At 35.6% G+C, this 13,963-nt stretch overlaps 1 protein-coding gene across 7 annotated transcripts in view; it reads left to right on the top strand.

The window, feature by feature from the left end:
* Positions 1-13,963, top strand: part of ESRRB (estrogen related receptor beta) — a 102,846-nt gene that overhangs the window by 79,981 nt on the left and 8,902 nt on the right. For 6 of the 7 annotated variants that reach the window (XM_039351654.1, XM_039351659.1, XM_039351657.1 and 3 more), the window contains 2 exons: positions 2,631-2,741; positions 4,758-4,919. In XM_039351654.1, the coding sequence (XP_039207588.1) occupies positions 2,631-2,741; positions 4,758-4,919 (273 nt within the window). Of the gene's footprint in view, positions 1-178; positions 2,742-4,757; positions 4,920-13,963 lie in introns of those variants that run through there. The other variant, XM_039351660.1, reaches the window with a different exon arrangement.

The following is a 13,963-nucleotide window of genomic DNA, read 5'->3' as shown; positions in this document are numbered from 1 at the left end:
TGGGGCTTCGCTTGTTTGCACAGACCGGTTTCTGGCATGCCATGGACCGGTGGCGGTCCATGGACTGGGGGTTGGAGACCCCTATCTAATGGACTCCGAAGGCATGCCTTTACAGATAAAGCATCTGCCATTTGGAATAACATAGTCATTTTTTATTTCACTCCCCAAGATTTAGATGGCCCTATTGGTCTTAAATAAGATTTTAAAACTTGGTTTTAATCCACTGGATCATTGAATTCACTGGATCAGGATGTTAGTAATCCTATCTAGTTATCAGTTTATGCTGTTTCATGTTTTGCTTTTAGATTTTGTGGAGTTTTGGAGAAGTTATGAAGTTTTAATTTTATGTCAGTCCCTCAGAGTTGCATACACAAACAAAAAAAAATATTAATGTCCTGATTTGGACCTTCGATGCATCCAGATTTAAATTCAGAAATACAGTAAAAAGCATGGATGTCCAACCTTTTGGCTTGCCTGGGCTGCATTGAGTGAAGAGGAATTGTCTTGGGCCACATATAAAGTATATAATATAGTTGATAAACAACAAACTTTCTTTAAAAGTTTACAATCTTATGGGGTTGTGTATCCAGCTCGAGAAGCCAAATAAAACTCCAGATTCATTCCGTTTCTGAAAATCTTACTGTTTATTGAATACACTGCATGGTAATGTTGAAGCAAAACTAACTCCGAGGTTCATAGAATTAAATAATAATTTTTCCAGCCAAACCCCCAGCCTCTCAAGTAGTCCATGTAAACAATTTCACTTTGTTATGGGAACCCTCTTCTTCCTCTCCACACCTGCTGTGGTATCTTTGGAAAGGTTTCAGGCTCTCACGGTCTTCAGCAGAATTGTAGGGGTTTTGTTTCTCCATCTAACCCACTCTAAAGCAACACCTCCCCCCCTTACTCTAATGGCAAGTTGAAATGAAGAGGCACATAGCTGTCAAAGTTTCATTCTTCACACTGCGTTACTAACTGCAAGTGGCTTGTAGACCATGGGTTGGACATGCCTGGAATAAAGTTAAGCTATTGTTACTATAAACTATTCTCTCAACAGTTCTGTCAACTATTATTGTAGGCTAATGTTTATGTCTGTTTTTATAAAAAAGTAGTCATACTTTTTCTAATGGTATTTAAAGGTGTCAAAATAACTGTCCTCAACTGGACACCACTTAAAAAAAACAATTTCACGTCTAAGTCTTCAGTGTTTCACTATGATCTGGAAGTCCCATGAAACTCAGTGTAGCTCTTATGTCTCATTATACATGTGAAAAGATTGACCTGTAAGCCCTGCTTGATTGTGTACTTTGACAACTGATTGTGTCCTTAATAACCAAAGCTGTAGCATTTTAACTCATATATAAATTCCTAAAATAAAATGGTAAAGTTTTCAGATTATTGAACAATGTTTTGTCTATGAGTCTGAATGAAAGTTCAGCATGATTTTGTTTAAGAAACAGATTAAAAAGAATGCCAATTTTCAGTGAAGTAAAGTAGGAAGCACTTACAGATTCAGCTAAAAAATAGAGTGATTTTGGCAAGAAGAATTCATAGTGATTTCAAGGTTGCAATTTTTCAGTAATATTTATGAAGGTTAATTGCTTTTCCTTTTTACAAACTATAGATTACCCAAGAATCAGACTGATATTCTGGGGATTGGGTCAATAACTCTCAGTGTCCTCTTCAGACTGCCCTAAATATTTTTTTTCCTTGAGGCAAAAGCCAAGATGGCACCATCCACAACCATCTCTGTTTTCAAATCAATGCCATTGTCTGCTCTCCTATATCTGCTTTTTGAGATGGTTGCTTCATGGTGCCTAATGGTTGGGGCAGGTTTCCATGGATAATAGTGAACAACTGATACAAAAGAAAAACAACTCTATTGATTTAGAAAGACAGGAAGGGATAATGTTTAAGCCGTATGATATGTTTTTTATCTCTGATTTGGAAGAGGGAGTGAAGAAATAATATATATTCATTAATATTCAGTGAAAGAAATCTAAAAACAATTTCCCAATTTTAGAGTTAATTAATAATGCAATTTTAAGACTTTGAAAACTATATTTAGATTAGCTGAAATATATACAGAAATTATGGAAATAAAACAGTATTACTGAATGGGAAAAATACATTTGTTTTTTAGATTATCCCAATAATATTACCAAAGATAGTATGACACATTGGGCATTTTTGTACAAAAGGAAGATGAAATCTTCTCTCACAATTTTTTCCCTCATAGATCTTGGTTTTAGAAAGTATTTGCAAGCTAATTTGCTGAGGAAGTTGTTTGATTCCTGAGTCACTGCAGGAATAACAACTGAGCTTTGCCTCTGTTTTATATACTGAGTCCTATATTCCTGAACAGCTTGGAAGAAACTGTTTTCCATTTCCAATTAACTGTCAAAAAAGTGCAGATGTATACACCTATTTTATGCTTTTATCTAAACAGTTAACCTTAGGAGCCATTTTATGTATATTCGACAGTTAAACTAGGAATGCTTGTTCCCCCCCCTTTCTTTGGAGTATCGATCTCGCTCCATTTATAATTGCTACTGATGGTAAAGAAATGTCCCTCCCCCCCTTTCAAAATCTCATGTAAGATCCTTAAGATCTCCTTCTTTTGCTTGCAGGAGTGCGTTTGGATCGAGTGCGTGGAGGCCGCCAGAAGTACAAAAGAAGACTGGACTCTGAAAGTAGTACTTATCTGAGCTTACAGATTTCCCCTCCAGCCAAAAAACCATGTAGGTGCCAGACTCACAGTCTCTTTATGGATTAAACCTTCAATTTGCATTGATCTCCTTAATTTTTTATTGAGAGAAACAAATTCTCAATAATTTTAATTATACAGCAATTAAATAGCATGGCTTAAATAAGGTCATCTGAGGCTATAATGTACAAGTCTAAAGCTAAATTGAATGTTATATCGAAAGCATTTCCATTGACACAACTGACATTTTCTTCCAGCTTATCCTTTTGGGTGTCTCAATTCTGTTTTTCATGGAATCGCAGAATAAATTTATGAGACTGGGAGGGCAAGATTGATTCAATAATGGAGGCCATTCTGCTAGTAAAAGTATTATGTTTGCCTGATCATACTTATGAGAAATGGAAAATATTGGTATAAATATAAGGAAGAGTCTGTTATTTCCCGGCTCATGTAGTCCTTTAGTCATCAACCTCCACACATATATGATGCCTACCATCACCAATTCTTTTTTCAAGGTTTTTTTAAACTTGCTAATTTACCAGTTTGTCCATTGCTGATACTCTTTCCCTCAGTCAGTTAATTTTTCAAGTATTTCAAGATAGGACATTGGGGTGGTAATGATATTTAATTCTAGAAGCATTTGGCAAACTACAAAAATAGTTCTAATGCTGACACCAAATGGATATTTAGTTCATGCTTTCACCTACATGAGTCATACACTTTATTTATAATCCTTCTTCATCATCAATATATTTATTTTATTATTTGTGAATTAATTATCTATACCATAGATTAACAGAGCTCTTTTCCTACAATAACTAGACCAGGATTTGGCAAATTATCTCCCTGAAACCATACATGACTCCAAAACTTTCTTTTTTCGATCCAGAGCCTCTTCTACTTGTGATTGCTGAAAATCAGTGTGCAACTATTTTAAGCTATAAACCCAAGAAATTGTGATAGATTTAAAGCTTAATATAATTAAAGTCAACATTTAAAAAACTTTGACCCCAGACTCTGCCCATTCTTAAAATTTCAGTCCATATATGTAAGGCGATCCCAACCACTATTGCCCCTTACCTCCCAGTTATCTCCCATTTCAATTCCAACTTAACACTATTCCTGATCACCAAATGTTGCCCATCCCTAATTTAATGCATCCTCTTAATAATTTCTTGGTTGTTTTGAAACTATATATGTGCAGAAAAAACTCTGAAAAAGATAAGCCCCCCTTTGTTATAGGAGTGTTCATAGGAGTGTTATAGAACTGGGTGAACTATACAATCTGTGTTGGCTCTGCAGTGTCTGTAATTAATAGATTCAACAAGATCAGAAGAATTATGTTATCTGTGCATGTGCTAACAGAATCTAATGCACTTTACATAAAAATTGCTCATAGAAATGATCAGAAAAATAAAAAAGAGAAGTGAGAAATGAATCATAATTAATTTGTATTTTCTCCCAGGCACTGAGTTAAGGGTTATTGTTACTTTTTTCTTTTTGCATCCTCACTTTATTTCAGGAGAGTTACATTTCCTTTATAGAAAATATATGTACCCTATATAGATACCCTAACAAAATTCATTTTAACACTGATTAGTTAAAATATTCACCATTTTCAGAAATGGAACTTGATTTTTTTATATAAGAATCTTAAATATATCAATAATTACCTTAAATATATCAAGAGTTACCCTGTAGTAAGATGGGCGGCTGATACATTTTATAAGTAAATAAATTAACACAAGCAAAGATAAGTGAGGATCAGGAAAGAGTCATAACTTGGTGGTAGGATACATAGTTTGCATGCTTAATTTTACAGGTTCAGCCTGATAATTTTATTTTAAAAGGGTCCAATATCAGGCGAAGGATTGCCCAGTGAGCTGCTGGATCAAGATGAAAAGTAGTATATTTCTAATACATTTCAAATAGCATATCCAAAACAGAGGAACAAAAGTAGCCTTGCTTTCTCTTTTGTATAGATTTTTATTTTTTAGTTGCAGGAGTTCACCATATAAGCATATTCTAATTTCTGGTTTGGGATTTGCAGTAACTAAAATAGTCTCCCACTTGCTGGTGGCAGAGCCAGAGAAGATTTATGCTATGCCTGACCCTACCATGCCGGAAAGTGACATCAAAGCGCTGACAACGCTCTGTGATTTGGCAGACAGAGAACTTGTTGTGATCATTGGCTGGGCAAAACATATCCCAGGTAAGAAGGGAAAGCTAAGATGGATACAAAGTGGGAACAAAATTATTCTTCTAAGGGAACTGTAAACTGCTGAGTGGCACAGGAGCAATCCACTCTTCTTTAGCATGTCATGAACAGCAAAATGTTTCTTTCTGTTATTGCTTTCAATATGTGGAAGGGGAAACATCCATTTTGGACTAATAAAGAAAATATATGAGTTCCATTTTCTAATGCCACCAGGATGAACAGGAAGTGGAAATGAAACTGTGCAAATACATCTTATTCGTTGTTATTACGTTGTTTCTGTTTCTTGAGTTAAGGCACACAGAAGATACAGGGGGAAATCTGCATTCTTGAGCAGACAAAGGTTACAGGAGGACAGTTTGTAGCTTCAATATTCTTTTTGCTTGTAGTATGATTTCCAGCACAATTATTGATTTATTTGTATAAATTAATGTATCCATAGCTCCTGGCAATTACACTGTATATTTAGCTTTGACCTGAAAAACTCAAGTAGATAGAGATTTGGAGAAAGAGGTCAGCCTTTAGATACTGCTTCTCAGCAAATCTTAATCCTGGTAGTTCTCCTCTTGAAGGAAGCCTGTTCTGTTAGGGATTATACCGCTCACTAGTTGCACAATCTGCCAGGACCTGATTCAGCACAAACCAAGTTAGGCTACCGATTAAGGCAACTCAGCCTGAAGACCCAAGGGCTGAAGAGAATTAATAGAGAGGATAATCATGGGCCAAAGCAGACTATGGCTTCTGTAAAACTAACACCAATTATTTCATTTTGATACGGTTCTTCCTGTCTGAGAATTTCTGACATCATTTTGTAGTTAAACAGACACTCTGTTGCTCAGGTGGAGTTTTAGTTGCAGCAATACCACATTTTTTTTTTAAACTGCTGGGACATATACTGTATATTGTATGTATCTATCTAAAATATATGAAATATTTCCCAGATAATATATTCATTGTTTTTCTGGATACAATGTGGATTGCTGTTGCCTTTCACTGGTCCACAGTTGACTGTATCCTTTATTATTTATTAAAGCAAAATGTGGCATTTTGTAAAATACAGTCCATTATTTGAAAATTGGCATATTACTTAAACAATTTATTCCTTGACTAACTGAATTATCTCCGGATTTCATTTTGCATTTGGGGATAAAAATTCTGAACATATAATTCACTTGTTAGTTTTATGTTATTGGCGAAACAATGAAGATGATGTCATGGTTCCGTGTTTTAATGAATTTTGTGAAACCAAATTGGGGAACGTGGATGGTCATGAGAGGCTATAGGTACATTTGTCTAGTAGTAGATCTGATCCAAGTCTTTAAACAAACATCTACTAACTCAATGCATCATAACTCCCCCCCCCATAGTATCTGGAGGAGCTAGCAAAATGGGGAAAGGTGGGGCCAGGAGGATGGAAGTGATGAAACAAGCATCACAACAACATGATTCAAAACTGTGAGCGATATACTATGTCAGGTGTCAAAACTCAAGTGCATAATAGTGACTTTTTTCTCATGAGTTCACTGCATGTATGTCATCATTTTGATGTCATTGCAGTTTGCTGTAGGCATCCATATTTGTGTTGTGATATTTCTAACATGAGATTATGCAGTAAAGTACTTTATACAAAAAGTATTTAAATTGTATTTTTGTTAACAAAATTTAGCAGTCTAACCCAGACATGTAAAACCCGCGACGTCACATGACGTCGCGCAACATATCGAGACGGTTTTGCCATTGCCGGCAACGGTTTTACCATTGCCGGTTTTGCCATTGCCGGCACGGCTTCCGGATGATGTGTCCGGCCTGCAGGCCAGCAGTTTGACACCTGATTTTTCAGTTCAATTATTTGCATTCTCTGTTAATAAAGAATTATATATATCCATCATTAATATTTAGTAGAAAGGGAGGACTCAGCTACATGTAATAGTATATAATTGCACCCGTGTATTGAGATTTTTTTTAAACTTGTCATAGTGAAGCTTCCCTTTTGTTTGTCAGAACACTGAGACCTCTGTGTGTATATACAATGCCCATGTTTTAAATCTGTCTTAATTCCAAAACCTGTTTCTAGAAGTTCCTTATTCTAAGGCAAACTCCCTGTCATAGCAAATAATGAGAGAAAAATGTAAATATGTGTTTATGGTATTTATCAAATATTATTCAGAGTTACAGAATAACAGAGGTGGAAGAGACCTTGGAGGTCTTCTAGTCCAACTCCATGCTCAAGCCAGAGATCCTGTACTCAAACAAATGACTGTCCAGCCTCTTCTTAAAAACCTCCAGTGATGGAGCACCCACAGTTATTAAAGGCAAACCGTTCTACTGATTTATTATTCTCACCAATAGAAAATTTCTCCTTAATTCTAGGCTGGATCTCTCTTTGTTAAGCTTCCATTCATTACATCTTGTCCTGCTATCAGGTGCTTTGGAGAATAGATTGACTCTCTCCTCTCTGTGATAGCCCATCAAATATTGGAAGACTTCTTATCAATTCAGCCCTAGTCTTTCTCTTCGTTAGACTAGACATTCTCAGTTCCCACAATCATTTATCATATGGTTCAGCCTCCAGTCCCCTAATCATCTTTATTGCTGTTCTATGCACTCTTTCTAGAATCTCAACACCTTTTTGTATAGCAACCAAAACTAGAATTCCAAATGTGATCACACTAGTGGAGTACAAAGCAGTGCTATCACTTCTCATGATCTTGATATTATCCTTCTGTTGACGCAGCCTGGGACTACATTAGCTTTTTTGGCAGCTGCAGCACACTGCTGGCTCATACTAAAGTGATTGTTGACTAGGACTGCTCTCACAATTACTGCTGTTGACCACCAGGTACAACCTATTCTATATCTGTGCATTTGGTTCTTCTTGCTTTACTTTTCTCACCACTGAATTGCATTCCATCCCTTCCAGCTTTGCAACTATCCTTGGTATTAATGACCAGAATGTTGCTTCCACTTCCATGATAGGTCTCTGCAGGAAGAAATGTCTGTTGAGAAGTTGTGATGAGAGGGGCTCTCCCAAAGTGCCTATTTTGCTGTTACCCTGGCTAAGAAGATGAAAGCCACACACAGGATGAAATACAGCTAGTGGAATGACAGCAGCTGTGTCTATAGTGATCTCAGATGCTATAATTACATCTCTCTTTATTACAGCTGCTAATGGCACTCCAGGATGACAAATTATAATAAATTAACAGATTATGAACTCTACTTGCTGCAAATTATGCATTTTCTCTCTTTGAAAATTCTGGCTTTCAAATGCTGAAAAAGAATGTAAGGTTATGACTTCATGAACTTAAATACTAATTAAAAAGTTTTGACATTCGTCTGGGGGTCCTTCCAAGAGAAAAAGCTCTGGTCCCCCCCCCAAAAAAACATTAAAAGCTGCTAGAAAAAAATTAAACATTTTAACCTTTGTCAAATAAGATTTACAAATCTTTTTTACTTTTAAAAGTGTTAATGTTATTCCTTTAAAGTAACATTCCAGAGGTTTATTTCCAAATAACAAAGTTATTATTTAAGTTCTTAAAGCTATATGAAACTTTTTAACTGATGATTAAAGGACACCAGTATAATAAAAGTTGTCCTTCTGTAGATTCTTAATATCCAAAAAGCAATTTACAAGCAGTTTCGTGTGAAAAGGGTTAAGAAAGGAAATGGTCCAACCTGGTGTGTCTTTGAAGATTCTGAACCGCAGCTTGGGAAAAACTGATTTTCCTGGCTTCCAGAGCAACAGTCTTGTGTCTGATTCTGGTCTTTCATTTCAAATAGTTGCATAAGATGCCTTTATGATTTTTAAAAACCAACCACAGTATACACAGATATCTACTGTTTGCTCCTATCTTCCATCTTATTGGTGGCATTCTGTCACTGAATATGAAAGCCCTATCTTAGGTAACTTGTCTAAGACTTATTAATAGATCAAATGTTTCTATCATTTTTAAATGACACCAATTTGCTGTAATCTTCATAAATTTGATTATCCATGCATGAAATCTTTCCCATTATCTTTTCTTTTATATGTTCTGAACTTTAATGATTCACCTACAATGATATTCTTTTTAAAACATAATAAATGAGTCAACTAAATCTTTCTTTATAATAAAAAATGTTCTTAGAATGCTAATCTTTGAAAAAGTAAAGTCCTCAAATCAAACTTGATTTTTGGTGACTACATCCATGCATTTTCTTAGCATTGGCATGGAAGTGATTGGCCGTTACACATTACCATTTTTTTCTTGTTTTAACTTCACAATCCAATCTACAAACCTGAATTTTGTGACAGTTCTCCATCTAAGTATTGCACTAAGACTAAAGTTCTTTAGTTTCTAATCTGCCATTTTTTTAAAAAAAATTCAGATTGAATCTATGAGCTGATTTAAAGCATAAAATGATTGCATTTCCAAATGGATTTGGAAAGATATAAACATGGATTGGAAATTTGAAAGTCTTTTGTTTATGGGCAAAAGCACACTTTTTATGGATCAGTTTGAAAGTCCAAATCAATTCAGTTTTCCAAATCAATTCAAAAATTCAGATATGAGTGGATTGATTTTTCAAAATCAAAAGTCCAAATCAAGTTGGTTCAACTTTACAAATCAATTTAAGAAATTTGAATCAGATCAAATCTGATTTGCATTATTGAACATGAATTGCAGCAAAGATTCATATACAGTAAACTCTTGATTCTCCAGACCTCCATTAAACATACTCTTGGTGCAACAGCACACAAAATTACTACAGTAGGCAACATGTGTTGCTTCAGAAGAACTGGACAATTGACATAATGGAAGTCATTTGTGTCAATTAATGACATTTGTGTAATTATGAAAATTACATGTTTACATCATCTAAATCACACTTCCCGACACAAATGTACAAATGTCAATTCTGTAATTGGGCAGATGGTATAGATCAGGGGTAGGCAACCTTGGCTCTTTTATGACTCGTGGACTTCAACTCCCAGAATTCCTGAGCCAGCATGGGAGTTGAAGTCCACAAGTCATAAAAGAGCCAAGGTTGCCTACTCCTGGTATAGATTATGTCAATGATACAAATTAGGATTTAACAGACATTTGGATTTAATGGACATTACTATCCTCTTAAACAGCCTATTAAGTCAAGTTTTTATAAAATGCAACATTGGACGTTTGTTTTTAGTTTCTTTTCTTATTTTTAATTATAGTTTCTTTTTTCTTATGGGAATTAAACAAAGCCTCCGCTGTTTCCTCTTCAAATTTTACATTGGAAAGATAGGAAATGAAATCACTACAGTGGAGTCTCAGAAAAGATGCAATGCATTACAAATTTATTCTTCATTCAATGTTGTATCAAAATAAAATAACTCACAATTAAAAATGCTAAAATGCAACAATAAAAATAAAATAAAGCAATGCCAAAAGAACTTTCATTAAAATGTGGGAAAGGGAAGGCAGGCAGAACAAAAGAAAAATATTCCTCCATAATAAACTTTCAGTGAAGGCCTGGATGAAGGAATCAGTTTTCAACAGGAGCCTAATAAGCACTTCACAAATTTCACAAATGGGACATTCCAGAATGCAGTGATAGGTAGCTAGTTAGGTACATTTTGTTACAGTCGTATAAATACAGTGTTATCAGTGCATGGATTTATTTAGCAGGGCCAGGAATAGGCATAATTGGTTTTCCAACCAAAACTGGTGATTGACACTCCTAACCTCAGGATCACTTGATTCTCTGGTTGATAATTAAGACCACCCTCAAACTACATATTTAATCTTTCTGAGAGTACAGTCTTACAGGCAGATTTCCCAGTTCTTGTGTCTTGTAAGCAACTCTTCACAAATGTTCTGTATTTTTAGAATTCAGCCTAAGTTGCCCAACCCTCCATTTTTAATATTGCACTGTGATTATTTTATTGCCTGCTCTCCTAACAAATCACCAGGAGAATTTGCTTAAGCAACTGAATGGAAATGCTATTATACTTCATACCATTATGTTAGCAATCTGGTTGGGTATATGGCAATACCACATTTTACTATCTGTGTGATTCTTGATCAGCTTGAATGACTCTCTAAGAAGTCATTCAAGAGCACCAGAGAAGAAGTAGAATTCATAAATGTAGTATTTGATCAGTGCTTATTTCTTTTTATTATTAAATAAGGAAAGAAAAGTGACATCAGACTCTCTTGTAAAATATTTAACAATATTAGCTGAGGTGACAAGATTGTGCAAAGATAAATGATAGATGATAGAACTGAACCTGAAAAAGACGTTTTAGCCATCCACTCCTGTTAGAAGTGGAGAATGCTGTAGCCAAAATCTGAATTTGTATGTTTTGTTACAATGTTGAGACAATTCATAAAGGGATACCTCACAAATTAGTAAAAAAAAAACAAGCTAGTAGACTGTCTGGTGAATATCTTAATGCAAGATCCAAGCACAAAGTGCATAGTTAAAATGTTTAACTGTATCTGTCAAAAGGAGAACAGGGCCTGAATTAAAAATTATATAATCCTTACCTGGCTGAAGACCTTTCTATATGGTTAGCACAAAATATCTCATATTATATTTCATCTTCAGATTATGAGTTCTTTGCTGACTCAGAGTAGAATAATGTTTTTAATGCATTAAAATGGTAGGCAATCTTCATGTCTTAATTAATTTTATTATGGAAATTAGAACTTCTTCTGAAGCATGGACATTAAAATAATCTGTGTACTTTGTATATTGTGATTCTCCAATATATGTAAAGCTTTAGGAACACAATTTTGTTACTACCAGTAGGTAAATGTAATGTAACAGTAAAAAAAAGCTCCTTTACTCAACCATGACTGATTGTAGGTGGTTGTTGCTCAGGCATACAGAACAGAACCAAAGTTTGTTGTCACTAGGGCATGACTGCCCAGTTTTGCCAAGTTGAGCTCCTTTCCACATTTGCCAAACAAAGATCAAATTTGTAATTCATCTCCAGAGTGCCCCAGATTCCTCTTCAGCTGTCCTCTAATTTCTTCTTGCCCTCTTCTCCAGTGCTTTATTGATCCCTACCTCTTACCCGTCAGACTTCATACACGCACATACAACATGTGACAGCTGATTGGTATCTGTTAATTAATGTGGCTTGAGGCCTCTTTTCTATTCAGTGGCCTGATAAGGGAAATTGGATGTCTAAGGACTGCTATGCCATTATCACCCCTTACCTCCTTTGGCAACACAAATACAAAATAGGGTATAGTGATAGATAAATGCCACTGACCCATCCCTCTGCCCTCTCTTCCTTTAGTTGAGATAGCTGAGATAGAAAAATAGAACTCCCGACCAGTCAATATAGCAATCACTGGCTCTTTTGTTAATTGCCAAGTTGATAGCAAGAGAAATCAAATCATCCTGAGTCCCTTGGTCCAAGTGCAGGAAGGCACACACAACTGCATGAGCTGAGGGGTTTTTGGGAATAAAAACTTCTAAATAAGGATATATCACAGTTAGTCAGACATGACTAAGAAAGAACTCTAGGGTAACAGAGAAAGTAGTTAAGACTAAAAGAAGAAGAGGAGAATAATCTCATAAGACGCATGGAAAATTTTTAGGCCAAACTGCTTATACTTTTTATTTGTATATACTATTTGCTACCAAGTAATGAAACTGAAGTATCCTCTATAGAAGAAACATGTATGCTTTTTGATTTCACTAAATCTTCACACAGTAAATCAAAGCTTTGAACTCTTAGTACATTGTTCCCCAAATTGGTACCTTCAGAAGTGTTAGGAGATACATTTTGGGTCTGGCTAGTCTAAGGAAAAGAAGAAATAGGGGAGACAGGATAGCAGTGTTCCAGTATCTGAGGGGCTGCCACAAGGCAGAGGGGGCCAGGTTGTTCACCAAAGCACCAGATGGAAGGACCAGAAACAATGGTTGGAAACTGACCAAAAAGAGAAGCAACCTGGAACTAGGGAGAAATTTCCTGACAGTGAGGACAATCAACCAGTGGAACAGCTTATCCCCAGAAATCGTGGGTGCTCCATCACTGGAGATTTTTAAGAAGAGACTGGACATCCACCTGTCTGAGATGATATAGGCTCTCCTGCTTGAGCAGGGGGCTGGACTAGAAGACCTCCAAGGTCCCTTCCAGCTCTATTCTATTCTATTCTATTCTATTCTATTCTATTCTATTCTATTCATTCTGAAAGGCACACATTTGGAGATGGTATTTTAACATAGTGTGAGGTATCTGAGGCATGGCTTCAATATTGGGGCATGACTGCAGTTGGCAATAATGCTTTTATCTTCTGTTTTCCTATCACTAGCAAGGGGGGGGAAATCTTTATTTCTTTTACACAAGGACTCTTGCCTATTTTCAATTATTTTGAAAGAGTATCCCACAAGCAAGCAACAACATATCCATATTGGAAAAATAAAATAGTATGATATTCCCTTAAATACCATTATAATTGTAAAGGCATTTTACCTTAGAGTGGAATCATTACTGATACTGGTGTAAATTTCTTAGCACTTTTAAAAAAATTTAATTGGAATATTGGGAGATATTTTTACACTTCCTTGTGTCTCTGTTTCCTCTTCCACACTTGTTAGAATGCCTAACTTTATCTTTTCATTGACAGAGAATAGTTTCTTTTCAAGCTTACTTTTGATTTTTCACAGATCTGTGGTTGGAAAGCAGATGAGAGTTTTCTTTTATTTATGATCACATTTGCTCTCAGCCATTAGACTTAACTGGTTCTAATGGACTTAGTTACAGGTTTTTGTTTGTGTTTTACCTTATTACTTTGAAGTTAATTCAGTGCACCTGCCTGTATGTCAGTTCTTTTTCCACGTGGCCTGAAGATACATATTTTACCCAGATAAGGTGATAGCTTATATCTTACGATAAGTCCCACTTCCCTTCAACTCTTTATTAAGGAAGAGAGATAATGCATGATTCAGTGGTGGTTAATATTAAGTCCCTATTTCCTTGAGTCACAGTCAAACCTTAGTACATTCTGTATAACAATGTTGCACACATGTAGAAAAGATTAGGCTTTGATCATGCTGCTACA

This window comes from Crotalus tigris, unplaced genomic scaffold, assembly GCF_016545835.1.
Source record: "Crotalus tigris isolate CLP2741 ecotype Arizona unplaced genomic scaffold, ASM1654583v1 scf7180000018371.15429387391:27106975, whole genome shotgun sequence".
NCBI classification, from domain to species: Eukaryota; Metazoa; Chordata; class Lepidosauria; order Squamata; family Viperidae; genus Crotalus; species Crotalus tigris.
Note: the sequence above shows the minus strand (reverse complement) of the source record. Positions and strands in the feature narration are given on the sequence as shown.